This window comes from Rhincodon typus, chromosome 25 (genome assembly GCF_021869965.1).
Source record: "Rhincodon typus isolate 14 chromosome 25, sRhiTyp1.1, whole genome shotgun sequence".
Classification (NCBI taxonomy): domain Eukaryota; kingdom Metazoa; phylum Chordata; class Chondrichthyes; order Orectolobiformes; family Rhincodontidae; genus Rhincodon; species Rhincodon typus.
In genome coordinates, this window is record NC_063356.1 from 29,839,437 (window position 1) to 29,859,814 (window position 20,378).

The 20,378-nt window shown below is 39.9% G+C and overlaps 1 protein-coding gene across 10 annotated transcripts in view; it reads right to left on the reverse strand.

Moving 5' to 3' along the window:
- The window catches only part of LOC109912145 (innate immunity activator protein-like), a 92,103-nt gene that overhangs the window by 26,666 nt on the left and 45,059 nt on the right, over positions 1-20,378 (reverse strand). For 7 of the 10 annotated variants that reach the window (XM_048612297.1, XM_048612300.1, XM_048612298.1 and 4 more), the window contains 3 exons: positions 13,641-13,772; positions 1,023-1,147; positions 323-445 (listed from right to left, as the gene is read on the reverse strand). In XM_048612297.1, coding sequence (XP_048468254.1) covers positions 323-445; positions 1,023-1,147; positions 13,641-13,695 — 303 coding nt within the window. In that variant the 5' untranslated portion in view covers positions 13,696-13,772. Of the gene's footprint in view, positions 1-322; positions 446-1,022; positions 1,148-1,737; positions 1,981-13,640; positions 13,773-20,378 lie in introns of those variants that run through there. The other 3 variants (XM_048612304.1, XM_048612303.1, XM_048612302.1) reach the window with 2 other exon arrangements.

Consider the following 20,378-nt stretch of genomic DNA (forward strand, 5'->3'; position numbering starts at 1 on the left):
CAGAAAAGTGCAGTCTCTCCCAAAGTATTACCCCCTCCCCCACCTAGGGTCCATTTCTGAAGAAGGGTCTAGGCCCGAAACATCAGCCTTCCTGCTCCTCTGATGCTGCTTGGCCTGCAGTGTTCATCTAGCTCTACAACTTGTTATCTGTGATTCATAATTAACCTTAGCACCAGTATTAAAGCCTTGAAGAATGTAATAATTTGTCTCTACCTTTTCTGACAATTGTTTTTCACAAGAAGACAATTGTTTGATGTGGTGGCATTGTGTTGGATGTCAAGTGTTAATCTAAAGTGCATTATAAGTAAACATAGTAAATTACCTCTCCTTTAGCTGTAATTGTCTTTTCATCCAACTGAAAGGCTGCTCCTATACGGCGCCGGACTGCGGGTGGCTTTTCCCCTTCTGCTAATGGATACTCTTTTGGCAAATACCCTGTCAACTCCTAAACAGGAAACACATTGAAATAAATATAGTTGAATTTGCAAAGTTAATAAAGATCTCTGAGCTAGCTAATTAAGTAATAAATATAAAATTTTAAAATTCTTCAATCAAATCATTTAAGGAAATATGTTTCTGACATGAGATAGTAACACAATGTAATTGATTATTACAAATTGTTGCTAATGAAAAGTAACATTCATGCCACATTAAATGCCAGGCCATGGCCATCTCCAATCAGAGAAAATCTAACCACCTCGCTTTGACATTTGGCATTCAATGATGTCACCATTGCCGAACCGTCTTCCATCAATATCCCAGAGATCACCACTGGCCAGAAACCCAAAAGGCCAGCCTCATAAATATAATGGCTGCAATAGTAGCTCAGAAGCTGGGAATCCTGCTGCAAGCAACTCATCTCCTGACTCCCCAATGCCCATTCACTATTTACAAGGCAAAGGCAGGAGTTTTTTTGGAATATTCCTCAAATTTCCAGACTGTGTGCAACTCTACAAAAACTCAACTATAATTAGAAAACATTGAAATCGTAAACCCAAAAATTTTCAGATGCTAGTACTCACAGATTCACGTAAACACAGTTTTTTCAGTTCATCCAAATAAAGTTCAAGAGTTTCTTCCAGCATTTGCTTACGTGAAATGACAGACCGATACTTATCTTTCGTTGGTGATTGAGGGCTGTCAGATCCTGTGAATAGAACACCAGTTATGAACTAAGGATACTATTGCATAAGTAAGCTTGGTAGCTTCTTAATGCAGCAAGTTATTTTTGTCAATTCTGGAACACCAGGCATTATTTTTCTCATCAACCCTTTTCTCCTCCATCCTTGCCATAAGTTTAGTTGTCCTTTCCCATCTTGAGCTCTTGATCCTCTCAATCCCATCCTCAGCCAATCAACACCTCTCTGCACATGTACTATCCTGCCATTGAACCTCCCTTGAATAAGTCCACATCTTCCTTCTGATCACTTTCAACAAATTCAGAAGGGCACGTTGATGTCTTCATCTCCGCTGCCCAATTCTCTCTCTCAATGGCATTCCCATTTAACATTGCCAGTGAGGCTAAACTCAGCAAAAACATTTCTGCTTCTCTCATTCCATCAGCCACTACCCCTAGGACCAATGTACCTACAATCAATTTCCTCTAGAATGTTAATGCACTAGGTGCTTACCATCCATTATCTTGTCCTGGATGATTTTAAATGATTGTTTAAACATTTGGTGAAACCTTGCCTCTTGCTGAAGGTTTAGCACTTATCAGTATTTTCTCACAATTACCTTGCATAAAGATACTGCATGCTGGTATGAGTTTCATCAACAATGCTTAATTTTCTGTCTTCATCTGCTTCTTTAGTGTTTCTTTCTCTTTCAAAAAACCCACATATTTCCACTTCTCTTATTTCCTGTTTAAAATCCACATTCCTTTGACCCCCAAATCCAATGAGTTTCTGTCCATGCTTTCAGTTGCTCCTTCTAATGTTGCCATCTTTTGTTGGACATTTATCCATTTTGATAACACATCTATGAAGAAGACAGGGATGTTTTTAAATATTAAAGGTGACAGTGTTGTTGAACGTGAATTGTTGAAAGAATTAGCCATCTGTCCTTTTTTAAACAAGAGCATCTGCCATTGAAATAGACACTAAATAGTCCATCTTAACTGACAAATCTAACATTTCAAAACTATTTGTAAAATATCTGAATATTTCCTTAAATATTGCACTTCTAATGAAATGTGAGTATATTTTTGAAGTTTCAAACAAATTTCCTAATGTCTCCCCAGTTATTGAAGAGTTAGATTCATGTTAATTTCCATCTTGGATCCATGAACCCAGCCAAGTAAATAATGGTGGGTAAATTAATTTGCTTTGGTGCCCATAGGTTAGGGAGTTGCTCAGTTAGTCAGGAAAAATTATTGCTGTTCTATGGCTTTTTAAGGAAAATGCCTGTTGAATGAAGGCAAGATCCAGCTTGTTTATGATACTTTCTGTCTAATGCCCACTTAATTTCAAAGTTCTTAGCCTCAATTTAATCTTTCACCTAATTTCTGCAACGTTTTCCAATATGTCTCAGCTCAAACCTAGGTGTAAATGATATGGGCTTCATTCCTTCAACCTAACTTTCAGAGATCACTAACCTGTAATTTGGAATTTGCCTCTCAAAATGTTGACATGCTATGTTTTTCCCAGCTTCAGAAGCATGCTTGAAGTCTATTTCTCCAAAGACTTCCCTCAAAGCCTCCTCATTCCTACATTGTGACTAATGTTATTCCATTGTGAACAACAAATGCTGCAGTAATTTGTTCTTACATTTTGTTCATTCCATTGTAAAGTGCCTTGTGAAGGCACTCTCATGCTTATATTTGACACATAGCAACGCAGTCAGTTAGCTGTGTTGGTTAGATAGTTGGTTTGTGACGCAGAGTGATGCCAATAGTGTGGGTTCAATTCCATGCGGTTACCATGAAAGTCCTGTCTTCTCAACCTTAGCCCTTGCCTGAGGCATGGAGACACTCACATTAAACCATCACTGGCTGTCTTTGTCTTTTGAGAAAGTAGGACTATGGACACTTTATCTTTACATTACAAGCAAGATATTCAAAGGTGCATTGAACTATTGCACAAGTGTCCATTGAACCATATCACAGCAATACAAACTTTGTTCAGGAAAGAGAAAATGCAAAAATAAAATAATTTAAGGCAATGTTCAGCCAGCTTACTGACAAAAGCAGTAGTAACATCCGGTGAGTGTTGCAATGAGTTCTGTTGTGACTCATAGTCATGTTGCCTATCCCATACGTCTGTACATTTCTTGATATCATGTCTGAGCAACACTTTGACACCTCCCTTTTGTTGTCTATGGTTAATAATTAACACTGCAGCTGGAAAACTGAACCCTTTTAATGACATCATAGCCACCACAATATTTATCTGTTTGTTCATAGCTGCTACAAAGTGACTCAAGAGCAGACTTAAGGTCCAAAAGCTGGGTTGGGCTCAGTGGTCAGGAATTACCCCTCTCTTTTGAGACTGATGCCAGTTTATTATCTACAACCATTTCCATAATCAAATGAATTCAAAATCTGCAAAATTAAAATTTCTATAACTTGTTACATGAAATTCACTTACATTTAGTAAATCATTAAGGTGCAGTAGAATTTTAGAACAAGTCAATTCATTACTAAAAGATTTCTTTGGACTTATTAAATGAATCATAGCAAAGATGAAATTACTTTTAAGCATTTGTTCCTAACAGAACATAATAGAGGACTGTGAAGATTTAATAACTCTCTATGGAAAATAACCAGCTAAATTGTAAAGTGGGACAAGCTGGTAAAAGTCATAGTTGTGATCACTCTGCAAAGGTTACCATCAGCACAGGAAAATTCTTTCAATTGCACTTAATGTAGGTGATATTACCACTGATGCAATGGCATCAGTCACCAAATACGTCCCTGATTTTTTTTTAAAAACTGTTTGAATGTAACAGGTATTGTCACTGCTCAGTAAGAATTGCTTTTGGTGGCCATTATGAAAGGGTACATTTATTAATCATTCTTACAGGTTTCCCCTTTGTTTGGATTATTCTGATTCATTGACAGCCAATTGACATACTCCATTCATCAATGGCTACCATTTACTACTGATAATTAACATTATCCATTCATGGTAATAGGTATGAATTGGCAACAAACCTTTGGTTTTGTGAAGTCAGAAACAATAAAGTTAAATGTAAAAGACCCAAAAGTCTGTATTTGAATCTGGTACATGCAATAAAGCAGCCAATTCCTAATAATGTGTATAGTTTGCCAAAGTAAATTTCTTTCTAGAAAAGCTTTCACTCATAAAGTCAAAAGAAACCGTTTCTTTCCAACTAATTTTAATTTTGCTCCTTAGTGCTCATACCCTGTCACCACAACCTTCCAAAAAATACATTCCTTTACAGTGACAACAGGGTCATGTCTTACACCCTCAGCTCATTGGGATCATGGTACTGGCAGACAGAAAATGGCACCATTCCCATTCCCGGTATGACTGCTGTCATCTTCACTTGGGACCTTCCACGGACTAAGTCAGGATCCTATTTTTAACAGGTTCAACAGATGGATACCACACCACTCCTGCACTGCCATTGACACAGACATGGGGTGACCTAACCAGAGCTCTTTAAAGGGATATTTGTACACTTCACAATATCTGTTCAGAAGAAAGTAAAGACAAGTTCCTTTTTGAAACAGATTTTTAGAGCATGTGAATGTTCCTCATAGAATCACAGAAGTGCTTTGGTGCAGAAAGAGGCCATTTGGCCCATCATGTCTGCATTGGGTTTTTTAAATGAGCATCATTGGCAACTGCCAATTTCTTGTTTATTTTTTTAATTTGAATACTATTGCTATATTGGGGTTTGTTTAGCTTGGATGGCTGGTTTGCAATGCAGTGTGATGCCAACAGTGTGGGTTCAATTCCTGCACCAGCTAAAGTTACTATGAATGACTCTCCTTCTCAACTTCTCCCCTTGCTTGAGGTGTGGTGACCTCAGGTTAAACCACCAACAGTCATCTCTCTCTAATGACAGAGCTATCCTCTGGTACAGTAGGACTATGGTGACTCGACCTTTACCTATATTTCTCATTACCCGTTAAAGCTCTGTTAGTTTGACTGCTTCCATTCCTCTGGAATTTAGAAGGATGAGAGAAGATCTCATTGAAACCTACAAGATTCTGAAAGATGGTGGAGACTGAAAATAATCTCCCCTAGCTCAGCAATCTAGAACACAGGAACACAGTCTTGGAATGAGAGGCTTATCAGTTCAGATTGAAATGAGGAGAAATTTCTTCGCCAGAAGAAAATTCTGAATTTTTAGAGTTCTCTAACCCAGAGGGTTGTGAATTTTCCATCTCAGCTTCAAATATATTCAATTATGGTTCTCAGGACATCAAAGGATATATAGAGTTGGCATGAAAGTGGAATTGAGACAGAAGATCAGTCTTGATTGTACTAATGTTGGAACAGACCTGGGGGCTGTATGGTCTACTCATGTTCCCATTTCTTAAGATTCTTATCAAACAAAATTCTGTTCTACTTCTTTAGAGAAAATGTGGACTTCCCACCATTCATATTGGTTCAGACTTGGCAGATAAAATGCTAATAAGGGCCAGGCTTCTACTGAGTTCAGGGTTCATACCAAACACGTCAGGAAATTGGCACAATCCCATGAACTCCTTCATATCTACCACAAGTTAAAAGCTCTTCAAATCCAAGACCATTAAATCATGCTGCACAATTGTTTGTTTACAAGTGATTAATAGTTTCAAATGAAATTCTTTTTGTCCCCATTTTAGCTGATGTTATTATTTGAACTAGGTAAACACCTCTGTTAAAATAGCAAACATTTAAGCATTCTTATATTGATATGTTGCTGCTAAATAAGAGACAAAGTGTAATTTCAAGACCTGAATGAAGACTTGTGGCTTACAATGTGAAAGCAATTATTATGCAGTCCGAATTCCAGTTAGTATAAATCTTCACATATTTCCCTGACTTCATCTACAAGTCACAGCAGAGTACTGAAGTAATCAAATCTCTGTCAATAGAGGAAGTGAGAGTTCATGCTGGTTTTCAAATTATGTATGATTGTAACAGCAAAGACAAGTTGTGACTTGTTTTGTCAAACATGTTAAAATGACTAGAGGTTTGCTAAGTGACAAATGGATTGTCTAGTGAAAAATAATGTGCCACTTAACGTGTGGAAATTAAAATGTGACCGAGATGCAAATCTCACTTGTGCACTGGAATATACTGACTATATTTCAGAAAAACACAACAAAAAATGAGGATCCTTATATTTCAAAATAAGCTACACATACTTTTCTATGAAGTGTTTGCTCCTAGTATTACTCTATCATCTCAGATAGGGCAATTGAAACAAAATGCTGCAAAAATGTTGCATCTCCTTAGGAGCACAACATATATTAAAGATACTAATCTGAAAGCTCTCATTATGTCTTCCATAGTTCTTTGCCTGAAGGCAGTACAACTCACAGCACTATAACAGGTCAGACAAGACAGCAGCCAAAACCAAAAGAACTGCGGATGCTGTAAATCAGGAACAAAAACAGAAGTTGCTGGAAAAGCTCAGCAGGTCTGGCAGCATCTGTGCAGGAAAATACAGAGTTAACATTTCAGGTCCAGTGACCCTTCCTCAGAACTGATGGTAGCTGGGAAAACGTCAGTTTATATGCAGAGAAAAGGGTGGGGGATGGGGTAGGGAGTAAACGATAGGACAGCGCCTAAAGAGAGAGAACAGCAGTTGGGCAGACAAAGAGTTGATAACGATCAGGCTGGGAGGGTGAATAGTTGTTAATGCGGACTATTAGTGACTAACAATAGGGGGTGTGCAATGGCAGGCCATGTGGTAACAAGGCCTGCTGTGTGGGGTGGGGGGCTGGGACTTGGAGAGACGAGGCCCTAAAATTATTGAACTCGATATTGAGTCTGGAGGGCTGCAGTGTCCCCAAGCAGAAAATAAGGCGTTGTTCTTCTAGCTTGCGTTGAGCTTCACTGGAACACTGCAGCAAGCTAGAGACTGAGATGTTGGCCATGGAACAGGGTGGTGCGTTAAAGTGGCAGGCAACAGGTAGTTCGGGGTCTTTTTTGTGAGCAAAACGTAGATGTTCTGCGAAATGGTCACCCAGTCTATGCTTCGTTTCCCCAATGTAGAGGAAACACATTGTGAGCAGTGAATGCAGTAGACTAGATTTTGGAAGTGTAGGTGAACTGTTGCATCACCTGGAAGGTATGTTTGGGCCCTTGGATACTGGGGAGGGAGGAGGTAAATGGCAGGTGTACTACCTTTGCCGGTTACAGGGGAAGGTGCCATAGGGCTGTGGGGGGGTGTTGGGGGTGAAGGAAGTGTGGACCAGGGTGTCCTGGAGGGAACTGTCCCTGTGGAAGGCAGACAAGGGAGGGGAGGGGAATATGTGTCTGGTGGTGGTATCTTGCTGGAGGTGGCAGAAATGGCAACGGATGATCTTCTGGATTTGGATGCTGGTGGGATGGTAGGTGAGGACAAGGGGAACCCTATCGCTGTTGCGGGAGGGAAGAGAAGGGGTGAGGGCAGAAATGCAGGAGATGGGTCGGAACTGGTTGAGGCCCCTGTTGACAATGGAGCTGGGGAATCCTCAGTTGAGGAAAAAGGTGGACATTTCAGAGGCTCCCGAATCGAAGTTGGCCTCATCTGAACATATACGATGGAGACGGAGGAACTGAGAGAATGGGATGGAATCTTTACAGGAAGCAATTTGTAAGGGTGTATAGTCCAGACAGCTGTGGGAGTCAGTGGGTTTGTAGTGGATATTCGTGGCCAGCCTACCCCAGAAATGGAAACAGAAATGTCAAGGATGGGAAGGGAGGAGTCAGAGATCGACCAGGTGAAAGTGAGGGCAGGATGGAAATTGGAGGCGAAATTGATGAAGTTTTCCAAGGCAGCAGCCAAAATGGGAATTGAACACCATGTGTTAGCAACAATTTAATCTACATCAGTTGACTGGTTTCTGAAGGAATCCAAGTCGCTCTGGCAACAGGTGCTTACACATACATTTATAGTCCAGATCTAAGAATAATGATAGTCTCCAAGCTTCTTTCCATCACATGATGAACCAGATATCTCTTCTGCTTTTAGCACTTGTAACAAGCACACGTTGAGGAATTTGCTGGTTGATACTCAACCTGTTCGGCCATGTTATGAACAGAACTTCCACGTATATCAAGCCCTGTAGCGGGATTTGATCTTAGAACTTCTGGCTTAGAGACAGGGATGCTACCCATTGCATCACATGATTTCCATGATGGATTCCTTTTTGCATTTTAGTGATGGAAATTTTAACGGACTATATGACTAAAAGTGTCACCTTGTATAAATCACCTTTTTTATGGTCTTATGACAACATAAGAATATAAAACTTTCAGAGGCCATTTTAATGTACTCTGCCAAAGAACAGGATTAACACAAATTATGCTAACTGTACCTAAAGTTTAAGCTGGATACTGTTTGTTAAATTGATGCTTCCATCCTCCCTGTAGCCTAAGATGGGCCAACGAGTCACAAATGAGGCATTCTTTTTATGATTTAGTTTTTTTAAAAATTCATTCACAGGATGAGACAGCATTTATTGCCCATCCCTAATTGCCCAGAGGGCATTAGGAGTCAACCATATTGCTGTGGGTCTGGATTCATAAGTCGGCTAGACCAGGTAAGGATGGCAGTTTCCTTCCTGAAAGGACATTAGTGAACCAGATGGCTTTTTCCCCCAACAATTGACAAAGGATTCATAATCATCATTAGATTCTTAATTCCAGATATTTAGTTGAATTCAAATTCCATTATCTGCCATGGCGGGATTCGAACCCGGGTCTCCAGAATGTTGTCTAGATCTCTGGATTAGCAGTCCAGCGACAATATCACTAGGCAATGACCTCCCCATTTATGCACTGCACAATGTCATTATCTGTAAGCAAATTATCCTGTTCTTTTTAATACAACTGAGCACAGCCAGGGTAGGCCTATCCATATATCATAGGCACTCCTGGGTTTAGTACCAAAGAACGGACAGGGCAGGAATCACTGCCCTATATTCTCCAAACCATGCCAGAAACACTAAAACATCGCAGACAGTGAGAGTGTCAGAAAAAATCATATCGAAAATAGAGAATGTTTGGGTGGGAAACAGTAAAGTTAAAGAGATTTATGAGGAGGACTTTGCAAGAGAAGAGAAAATGAATAGCCATAAGTGCATTACTATGGATAGTGTTGGAAAAACACCAAATGGTTTGGTAATTTTGTTGCCACATTAAAACTTATATTTACTCATGTATATCTCTATAGTTTTAAAGTTGTTTGATTTGCTCGTCTGTACAGAAGGGTAAGGTTCAATATATTTTCACTGGTGGTTTCCAATGATGTTCTACCACTTCAGTTTTTCAAAGCATAGAATCCCTAGTGTGTGCAAGCAGGTCATTTGGTCCATTGAGTCCACACCGAGCCTCTGAACAGCATCCCACAAAGACCCACCCACCCCTACCTAACCCTTGTAACCCCACGTTCCCATGGCTAGCCCACCTAGCCTGCATATCACTGGAGATTATGGGCAATTTAGCATGACTAATCCACCTAAGTGGCACATCTTTGGACTGTGGGAGGAAACAGGAGCACCTGGAGGAAACCCACGCAGACATAGGGAGAATGTACAAACTCTACACAGCCAGTCGCCTGAGGGTGGAATCAAACCCAGTTTCCTGGCTGTGTGAGGCAGCAGTGGTAACCACTGAGCCACCTTGCCACCCTACCATCCTACAAATTAGCAAAATGCATTAATTTTCTAAAACTTTCATCAAGCTGCCTATTAATATTTTTTCAGTTTTCTCTTGGAGAAATAATGCAGTTTTGCACTATCTTTCATCCTAACTGAATTTTAACAATTAATTTATCTGTTACTATATTTAATATGATGTATTACTTGTTTGTATTCATTAGTTTGAGCCATTTCCTTGTTCATTGAAGCTTATAGCACAGAAGTCATCCATTCAGCCTGTTTTGCCTATGCTGGATCTTTGAAAGAGCTATTCAATGTAATTTCCTTTTTTAAACATTTTTCCCCATTTGCCTCCACTGTACTTTCAGCTCATACATTCCAGAACTTAGCAACCTTCTGTGTTAAGAAGCTTCTCTTACTTCTCACAATGAATGCAGTCAGGTCACACATAAACTAGTTACCATTAACAAATCCATGCCAACTGTCCCATTAACCCATGCTTTGCCAAATGGGAATTAATTTTGTCTTTGCAATGGTCTCCAGTAGTTTTTATGCCACTGATATTTGATAGTCTGTTCTGTGGAATCCATGTTTATCCCTCTGCTCTTTGTTTACAATAATTTTTTAATATTTGCAATCCTTCAGTCCCATGCACAACTCATATCCAAGAAGGATTGAAAGTTCAGGGCTTCTATCATCCCTATCATTGCTTTGTTGATGAACCAAGAATGCACTCCTTTTGCGCTGGGTTATTTGTTAACTTAAGTCATGCCAACCCATTGTCTCCTCCCCTCTGTCTATTTTTGTCTGATCCAAATGGCATAATTTTCTTTTGAGGCTAACTATCATGGACCTGCACGGTCTAATTCTTCACAGCTCATTACTATGCATGACCATGATACTTTTATAGGCAGGGAGTTCAAAACTTCTGATTTTCATATTTTAAAAGACATGGACAGCACTTTACACAGGAGTATCACTCAAACTCTATTCATCACCCTCACCCATTCTTAGAGGTATCAGTGACCAGACAAAAAGTGATACCTCTCTAAAGGTTCTCCTGAGAACTATCCGTGAGTGAAGGGAAGTTATTTTCATTATGGATGATAGCAAAGGACCATCCCAACCAACAAAGGTAGCCTAGATAGAGATAGCTGAGGAGGAGGAGGGGGGTCAGCACCCATGGAATGGCTCAAAAGAACGTGGCTTCAATTTCACCAGTTGTGCTCTGCCAGGGTATGTACCGTTGTGCACGCAATGCTTTATGCTTCTATGTGTATAAGTTAGCATTGCAAGTTTACCACTGCACAGGACTGCAATACAGGGTATTCTTGTTTCTAGTCTGGCCTGTGTGATATCCTAACTCAAAACCCCAAAACTTGTTTTCTTTCAGTTTTCACTGTCACTTCAGATTTTTTGAAAATTATTTTCCTTAACTACCTTAAACCTGCTTATTTTATGATCACTACTACCCAGTCATTCACCAACTGAAACACGCTCTTACATTATTCCCTAGAACTAGATCCAGCACTACATTTTTCCTTGTTGAACTAGAATCCTACAGATTAAGAAAATACACTTGCACGAATTTTAAGAAATCTTTACCTTCTATGCACTTTGTTGATGAATAAATCAGTTTAACACTTTATACATTCATTGTCTAACAAACGAAAATCATGGGTGAGATGTAAAAATGGCTCACTTGGCAACGTGCCTTATACTGAGGGCCACTAATCTTCCATTAATGGTATCAGTATGATTTCTATCTTCTCTAAGCCTGATAATTAATACCAGATTTTGTGCATTAAAATATAAGACTTGCCACAATCTAATTGCTGTTAGCAAAACTTATTAATTCAACAATGTTCTGCTCAAAGCTGTAAAATTGAAGGGCTTCCAACTGAAACAAAATGTCTTTATTTTAACTAAAGCTGGAGGAGTGATTCTGAATATTGCCAAATATGTCATCCTCAATCCACACTAATCAGAAAGGTTGCAGTTACACATTCACAGTGCCCTCCAACCTACCCTATTATCATTACATATGTGATACAGACACAATATAATCACTGTTGCTAATGTCCTTGATTGAAATGAATTAAGGTTTCACTCACTCCAGTATATTTTAAAATATGCTTTGTTTCATTTTTTGAACAAAACAAACCTTTTGAAGAACTTGCTTTAGTCATGAAAACTTTCTTTAACTTAAATGCTTTCAATTTGGATGCTTTGTTATTCTAGAATGACATGCCCTGCTGAAAATTATCAGTTATAAGGGCATTGAAATTACACTGTGGAATATGGCTGTATGAATGATCAATCCTTCGAAATTCCTTTCTCTACTATTTTGGCAGCGCAGTCTTATCTTAAGCAGTTGAGACCCGCACAAAAATAGTGAAGAATGGAAATTCATCTGACCATGTCAAACATTTGTAGTCTAGTTGATGTTAAATGTAGAGCATGTCCACACATGTAATGGAAAATCTGCTAATGAACATGTTATTGATGAAGAACATTTGCCATGAACCTCATTTGCTTTTCGTATTACACTCTCTAATGTTTGCTTGAAGAGAATGATTGGTTGAAGAGAAAGTGTGCCTTCTTCTGTGGTCTTAACACAACTAAGCCTCTTTTATGGTACTCAGATAATAACAAAATCATTTTTAAAGTGTCTACAACTGCACTGCACAAAGGATTAAAATTGTTACCTAACATTTTAGCTTCAAAGAACCAGAGGTCAAAGCGTCTTAGTTTTGACTTTTCTATCATTTTCTTTGGGTAATGTGTCTTTAATCGCCAATTGCAAATTATCTTAAAATCTAATGAGCAGGTTCACAATTCTTGCTTCATATTTGTGTGAAAAATGTCAAAAAATGCAGGCAAATCCTTATTAAGGAGAGATACGAGAGGATTATTCAGCAGCTCATGTGATAAAGTGCAAGTTGTATAATAGAAGTATTGCAATGCAACATGAATTGGTATCTATGTGGTTAACACAGTAAATGCTGTTATTAGCACATTATAATTTACATAATTCCAATCAATCTAACTCTAAAGTACATAAAAGTAATAAAATATATTACTTCAGACGTGAAGTCATTCTAAAATTAGAATCTGCAGCATTCAATATAATGTTGTTACCTAATGTCTGCACAAATCGTTCCTACTTTACAAATGGTTTTGGACCTTATCGATGCTAAACCAACCTCATAAGTGAAATTGCCTTCCCCTCGCTCTATCTGAAATGGAAGAATATCAAAGCTGGCCTGATCTCAAGCAATTTTAGAATAATGCTATTTCGTCCTTGCTTGTTTGTTGATGGTACCATAAAGCTATAACATCAATGGCAACATTTATCAAGTGAGGGGAAGTGAATTTCGCATACCTTACAATGTTTAAAACTAAATTTTTGTAGCTTCTGTTACAGTCTTTCCAAAACCCAATCTTTCACCACTGTTACTTTCCTGTCAGGGTTAGATGGCATCTCGCATGCAAAGTCAAGGAGTCTAATATTTGTAGGTAGTGAATCTCATTATAAGTGCTGTTTTCAAAATCATTAAAATTGATTTTAAAACATCCAAAACTGAAATCCAAGGAAGAACATTAATTCAACATGGTAGTTATGTGAAGAAATAGCTGAGATAGACAAAAAAAAATCCTGGAGTTTTAGGATTGACTCAGGATATTATTTTAGAACAAGGTTCAAAATTGAAATACAGACTTTTTTAAAAAATGATGCCTGTAAGCATAAATGTACGGAAAATTAAACCGCCAAACAACCCAACGAATTCCAGTAAGCAGTAGCAATAATAAGGAAATGAGTTGATCTAATCAAGAATTAATAATAATATTATTAAAAGAAATATATTACCTGACTGCAGAATTACTCCACTATCAGAATCACTAGCTTCATCTTTATTTTCCATTGTCAGTTGAAGATAATATTGACTAGTCTTCCTTTGGTCCAGAAATAATTAACTCTGAGCAGGTTGGAAGTATTCACCTGATAATTACATAATAAAACAGACTGAAGGCACATTGATGTTTAAATTGTTCAACAAAATACACAAAGATCAGAGAGTTCTAAAAATTCCAGAGATAACGTTTCCTGTTTTTAAACTATAGATTCTGCCCATGTTGACTAAACTAATAACCTTGGCAATTGTTCAAAAATAAAATCAAAGGCCAGTAATTTGTCCTGGATGTGTTTCATCTTGTGCCTAAATGAAGGATTATTTCAATCTCTAGAAATGGTAGTGAAACTAAGCACGCAAATGTATACCTTGGTGCAGAGGTATGGGAGTGCTCCTAAAGAACACCTGTAATATTGGGTATATTTACTGTTGCTATCTTTAACTGTGTCTGGCAGTGCTTGGTAGAAAATAAAACAATAAACTTGGCAGCAGAGTTTCTTTATGTGTTTGAGCAGATGGCTAATACCTGTTTATAATAAAGCAACTAACATGTATATGGGATGTGTTTTGGTCATATATATCAAATGAGCAAACTATAAAGCAAATTCCTCTTGATTTTACTAAATACAGGCCTTTTTTAAAATAACTTAGCATCTCATTCTGTTAATATCTAATTGTAATTAGAGGTAATTTGCAGTCATGTCGCTTTTGTTTCTGCAAGATTCTCTACAAATTGTATTTCTCATTGTTCCTGTTCTCCTAATATACATTCTTACCAATTTCTGTTCACATTAAAGTTCAGCTATGTGAAAATCTTTTAAGACATCTTATGATATATTTAAATAATAACTAGAATCAGACCACCAAGATTTGTTATTAGTTCGAAATGACTGTTATTACAATCCAAAAATGGCTTGTATTGAATGCCTTCTTTATTCCCGAAATCCTGTATTTAAATAGCAAGGTAAAGGTAAAATCACCAAAGGAGTACCCTCTCATAAGAGAGAGATGACTGGTGGTGGTTTAACCTGAGGGTCACCATGCCTTAAGTGAGTGGTGTTGAGAAGGTGGGAGCTTCATGGTAATCTCGGCCAGTGTGGATACCGAACTCATACTGTTAGCATCGCTCACCAGCCAACTGAGCAAACTGACCCTCATTTAAAGAGCACTCTTGATACCAATATTTAGTAACCATTAGAGTGTGCCAAGTATGAAATAAAGGATGTGGATTATGAAGGGCAGTGGGAAGGAAACAAGATAAGAGGTAAGTTCCATAGGGCTGAATTTTACTGTACCTCGGCAATGTGTTATTTTTGTTGAATATATGGAAGGCTTCTCTCCTTTAGGCTTAGCAAATTTTCTTGCACTATAGTTCCAAATTTGACTCATTAACTACCAACCATGCCCTTATGGTGCCCCTCTCATTTGATGCCAGTCCAATTCTCCCACTTGCCATCGCTGAAAGTATTTGCCGCCACTTGGATAACACAGGGTGCACTGGCATACCTGATGGAGGCGCCATATTTAAAATTTTGTTTTGTACCCTGTCAAGGGCTGATAGTCCAGCGCTGGTTTGTGTGTTTATAGTCATTCACCTGGGCATGGCTGGGAAGAGGAAACTGGCACCCCACTTTGTGGACAGGGACCTGGAGTTTGTGGTGGAAGTCTTGGCGATACGTTGGAGAGATATCTGCTTCCCGAAGGAGTGCCAGAGCAGGACATAACAGCAGACCCTGCCAGCTTAGTCCACTTCACCTCCCAGGTCTGTGTGGTCCTGACTGCCTGAAAAAAACTCCAGCACAGCAGGAAGCAGGTGAATGGCCTTCTCTGCTCTCCAGAATGAGTGCCGTCATCTGCCGTCAGCTAGCTAACACTTGCTCGATCTCTGTTGCCTCTTACTAAGGCTCATGCTGCATCACTCTTACTATCATATGCAAAATCTTCCCTCACGCCTTGTACTACCCCAAGCCCCCAACATTATTAAAATATCTCCCCAGCTCCTGAGATGCTGGCTGCTAAAGACCAGGACTGAGGATGCCGAAGTGAGAAGCATTGTTTATTGCTGTTTACATGCTTAAAATTAACATGCTATAACTCCTGCCCCTTATGACATTCTACTCAGCACCAGTGGTAAGGCGACAATGACACAAGGGACCCTGGGCTCCTTCCAGGTGTCCCTTCCTCACACAGAGACAGAGCGGAGCCTGTAGGCCCTTCCCCTCCCAGGCTAAAGGAGGAATGACAGATTGACCTGAGAGTCTACTGTCAGCGTACCCGAGATGTGGCCGACCTTCCAGCTCAACCCTGCTTGCCACACTCAGCCTTGTGAGAGGTCAAACTGACCAGAGTCTGGGCAAGACCCACTCAACATCCCTGATAACCTCTATAAACAAAATGCTACCTGATCAAGCCTCCAAGCCAAATGGACTCTACTGTAAGGCAGGTTCCTTCTGCTTAGCTGTAGAACCCAAAACTGCACCAAACAGACGGAAAGCAAGAAGAAGGCTTTAGAGGTCACATAGGCAGCATGGATGACGAGTCACTGGGAATACGTTATCATATTTGTTTTTCATTTGCTTTTCACCATTATCTCCCGTTAACTGCAATTGCAACACAGAAGGTGCAGAATCCAGTCACCCTTAATGCTACATGATGTTCCGTGCTCCTGGGTGTGAATTGAGTAGCTCCTCCACTGTATGCAAACAATATGAACATAAGAAATAGGAGCAGGAGTGGGCCATTCAGCCCCTCAAGCCTGCCCCACCATTCGATAAGATCATGGCTCATTGCCCCAGGCCTCATCTTCTCTTTCTCACCGGCTCCTCATAACGATCACCTCCTTGATGTCACAAAAATGGGTCTTCCTCTTGTTTAAACACTTTCAGTCATCTAGACTCCACAAAACCCTGGGGTAGAAATTTCCAGACATTAACCACCCTCTGGGAAAAGAAATTCCTTTGTATTTTAAATGGGTAAATTGCAGGTCACTGCTACTCTGGCAACTATGCTTCTTCTTTCCAGGTAGGCCAAACTTATTATTGCATCACAGGTTTTAGTGGGGTTCAGTTGTAATCTCATCTGATATGATCAGGAGAGCTTGGGGCAAAGATATGGACTGCACACAGTAAGCTAATAACAAGGTTCAGAAAGCATGTAGTCCTTGCAGATATGTTTCAGCATGTGAATTGGTGTCTATGTAATGCTGTTCCCCTTTGAACGGCCCCATATCTTTCAAATTGTAGTCCCCTCCCTCAAACAATGAAATATTTGCGCCATCCACTCTGGGTGTTTTTGCTGTGTTTTCATCTCCCATTGTGCACTTGTTATTTATAACATGATGAAAGGCAACAGTGAGTCTCAGATACTGTGTCTCAGTCTTGGTGAACACCCTGATATAAACATCCCCTTCCTGATAGACCTCCCTGCCAAACCCCATAGGTTTTGCCCTTCCTCTAGACCCCTGTATATCTGAGTCTCTATCTGCTCAATGTACAGCACCCCTCAGAACAGGTTAACATGCCAGGTCTGGTCGTGCACTATTCCCCTGTGGAAGCTAGGCTGTTGCTTACTGTCAATAAACCCCCCACCCATCACATGATCTCCCTCCCAAACTCTATCATCTCCCCCTGCACTTAGATATAGTGCTACCCTGCTTTCACTGTTTTAATCTCCCCTGCACCCCAGGATTCTGACTTCAATCCTCACAATTAAGTTCCCCAGACTCACTCCCACAGAAATGGCCCCTGATCTACCCTCTGTTGACTGTTTGGGAATAGATCCCCAGGACTAACCATGGCCCACCACCTTGAGTGGCTTAGCTGCACAGCCCCGAATACCAGTGACTGAGCCACTGACTACTATCTGTACAGCCCCCTGACCCTGTCTTCCCACGTCTGTGTGGTCTAGTTGACTGGATCCACAGGGCTGATCCATGGCCCACTCCCTGGACTGGTGAGGTACACATCCCTCTGATACGACCACCCCAACCATCTTCCTGACTGTGCCCAAATCTAATATCTGAGGCTGCTCTTGACTTATTGCTGACTGAACAGTGTCTCCCTGGAATTGACAGAGGACTACTCATTCCGTTTTACACTTTCAGGCATGACCATTTGCTTGCTGCACATGCTGTGTATTTGCTGCATATGCAGCTGGCATATGATGCAGATGTCAGATTAATGTAATATTGTGCAGTTCAACAGCATGTCTACTCCTTTACTGATGACTGCCAACAAGCATGACAAGCTGCCTGGCTTTGTGCTACGCTAAACTACAAGGTAAAACAGACATGTGAGCCTTTAAAGTGCAGATGAGGACATAAAACGCTAAAAGACAAGACAAGACACAGATGCTGTGGGCATCCAGGTAGGGACTAAGTCAGAGAGGACTAAGAGAGCAACTGAGCAGCTCTGACATGATGCCCTGTCCAATCCATGAGTTAGTTGCCTGAATCTATGAGCAAAGTGTTCCTGCAGCAGCCTTTCAATCATAATTGCTGGTGGACCTCAAAGTGCAGAAGTATACTGTAAGTGTCTGGAATGTGCCATGATGATGCGAAGAGGCTGGCACATCTCGGATGACAGTGTGCATTGACGTGTGGAGCCACAGCCCATGGAACATACCGAGACATTAGTGTTGGGTATCAAAGCCGGAGGTCTGGAAGGACAAGCAGTGAGCTGGAGTTGCCAGGTACCCACTCCAACTTTCATTGGGAATTCTCAACATCTAGTTTCTACCTGCCAGGTGACAGAGTGGGAGGGTTGACATTATTGAGCCAAGATTAAATACCAGTAAGGGTGATAATGAGTGATAATCCCTGTTAATAGGCCTCTCACTGTTTACTAGCAAGAATGTCATTCCCACACCCAGAACTTCATTGTTTAAAAGGCATTTGGAGAAGCACATGAATAAGAAATGTTTGGACGGGTATGGCCCAAGCGCAGGCAGGTGGGAGTAGTTTAGTTTGGGATTATGGTTGGCATGGACTGGTTGGCCCAAAGGGCCTGATTCCGTGCTGTATTATTTTATGACTCTATGACTCTACAAAATGCGAATTGTTCCTCCTGACATCAAGAAAGGCCTTGCTCGATATCTCATGCGATTCTCTCAAATTTTGTTTCAGAGCTCACATCACTCAAGGCCTGGGAAAATTCCGCCCTTCGAAGGCTTGTGAAAGCAAATATTGAAGAAGGTTCTAGAACAAATCTGGAGGCGGTAAGTAAGCAATACTCTAACTTCAATAATTAGAGGATGCAATTTAAAAATTATGACTAGCGAGGATTTTCCAAATTGGGTTTGATGTACCACAGGCAGATACGGTTCATTATAAAAGAAATGTAAACGTAAAAACATAACTGAGTACAATGATTCCCAACAAACATCTGAGTTATTTTATAATTCTTCTTATTAAACTTGCATTTATAATACTTAAACTATAATATGTACATTTTTTCAACTAATTCATATCAAATTCGTGCATAAACCTGCATCTGCGATGAGGATGGGGACATGAACATTGCAACACACATATGCCATTCATCATATACTCATTTATTGGATTTACTTATTATGAATTAAGACCGCAATCTTAACATTCAGAGCCTGTGCTAACTAGGATGGGGGCGCAGCATGCATCCCAGAAATTACTTCAATCACATTCTCACAATAAATTTACTGATGGGCACGACAGCAAAGTTATATGCAAACCTTGAGTTGAAAATGTTTAAATGAATGGCATAATGTTGTCAGTAGACATGTTCCATCACATTCAAACCCATTTGACTGAAATGCCTGAGGTAACAGATTTTTTTGTGGAAATAATTATTGTACGACCATGCAACTGATATTGTTACTGCAGAAAATTATTCTGCAGCATGTTGCAAATTCCAACACATGCAATTGAAAATAATTAGTTTATTTCTTCTATTTTTTATGTTGCATCCATTCTGTCCCATCTTATCTGTATGTGTTCTTGTTTTTCACCTTCTTGTGATTTACTTGGAAATCATTGCCCTAGAATACTTAACTTATATGAAGATTGGATTTGTAACAAGAACTAGTGTACAAAATGATCAGAGGTATAGATAGAGTGGACAACCAGAGGCTTTTTCCTGGGGTGGAGGTAGCTATTATGAGGAGGCATAGTTTTAAAGTGAGTGGAGGTAGATATAGGGGAGACGTCAGAGGTAGGTTCTTTACTCAGAGAGTGGTAGGGGCATGGAATGCATTGCTGGAGAGGGTAGTGCAGTCAGCCTCATTAGGGGGATTTAAGCGGCTATTAGATAGGCATATGGATGATAGAATAAGGTAGGGGTGGAGATTAGATAGGGTAAAAGTTCAGCACAACATCGTGGGCCGAAGGGCCTGTACTGTGCTTTACTGTTCTATGTTCTATGTAACAACATTTTGTTTCCAAGTTAGTGATTTCTTTTGGATAACATGACGTTACAATAGGATAAAATGTAATGAAAAAGCTTAAATAGTCATTGTGTGATGTGACATCCAATGACACTATAGAGTGGCAAAGGGACATATCGACTGAATTTTAACATAAATAACTAATGTCACTTTTGGTAAGTTTTATGGAGGGTTTGTCTCCATGGACGAGAGAAATTTCTTACACCGTTTTCCAAAACGCATCTCATTAGCTGCACACCATGCCACTACAGCATTCTGCTTGTCCCATGCTCCCTCTC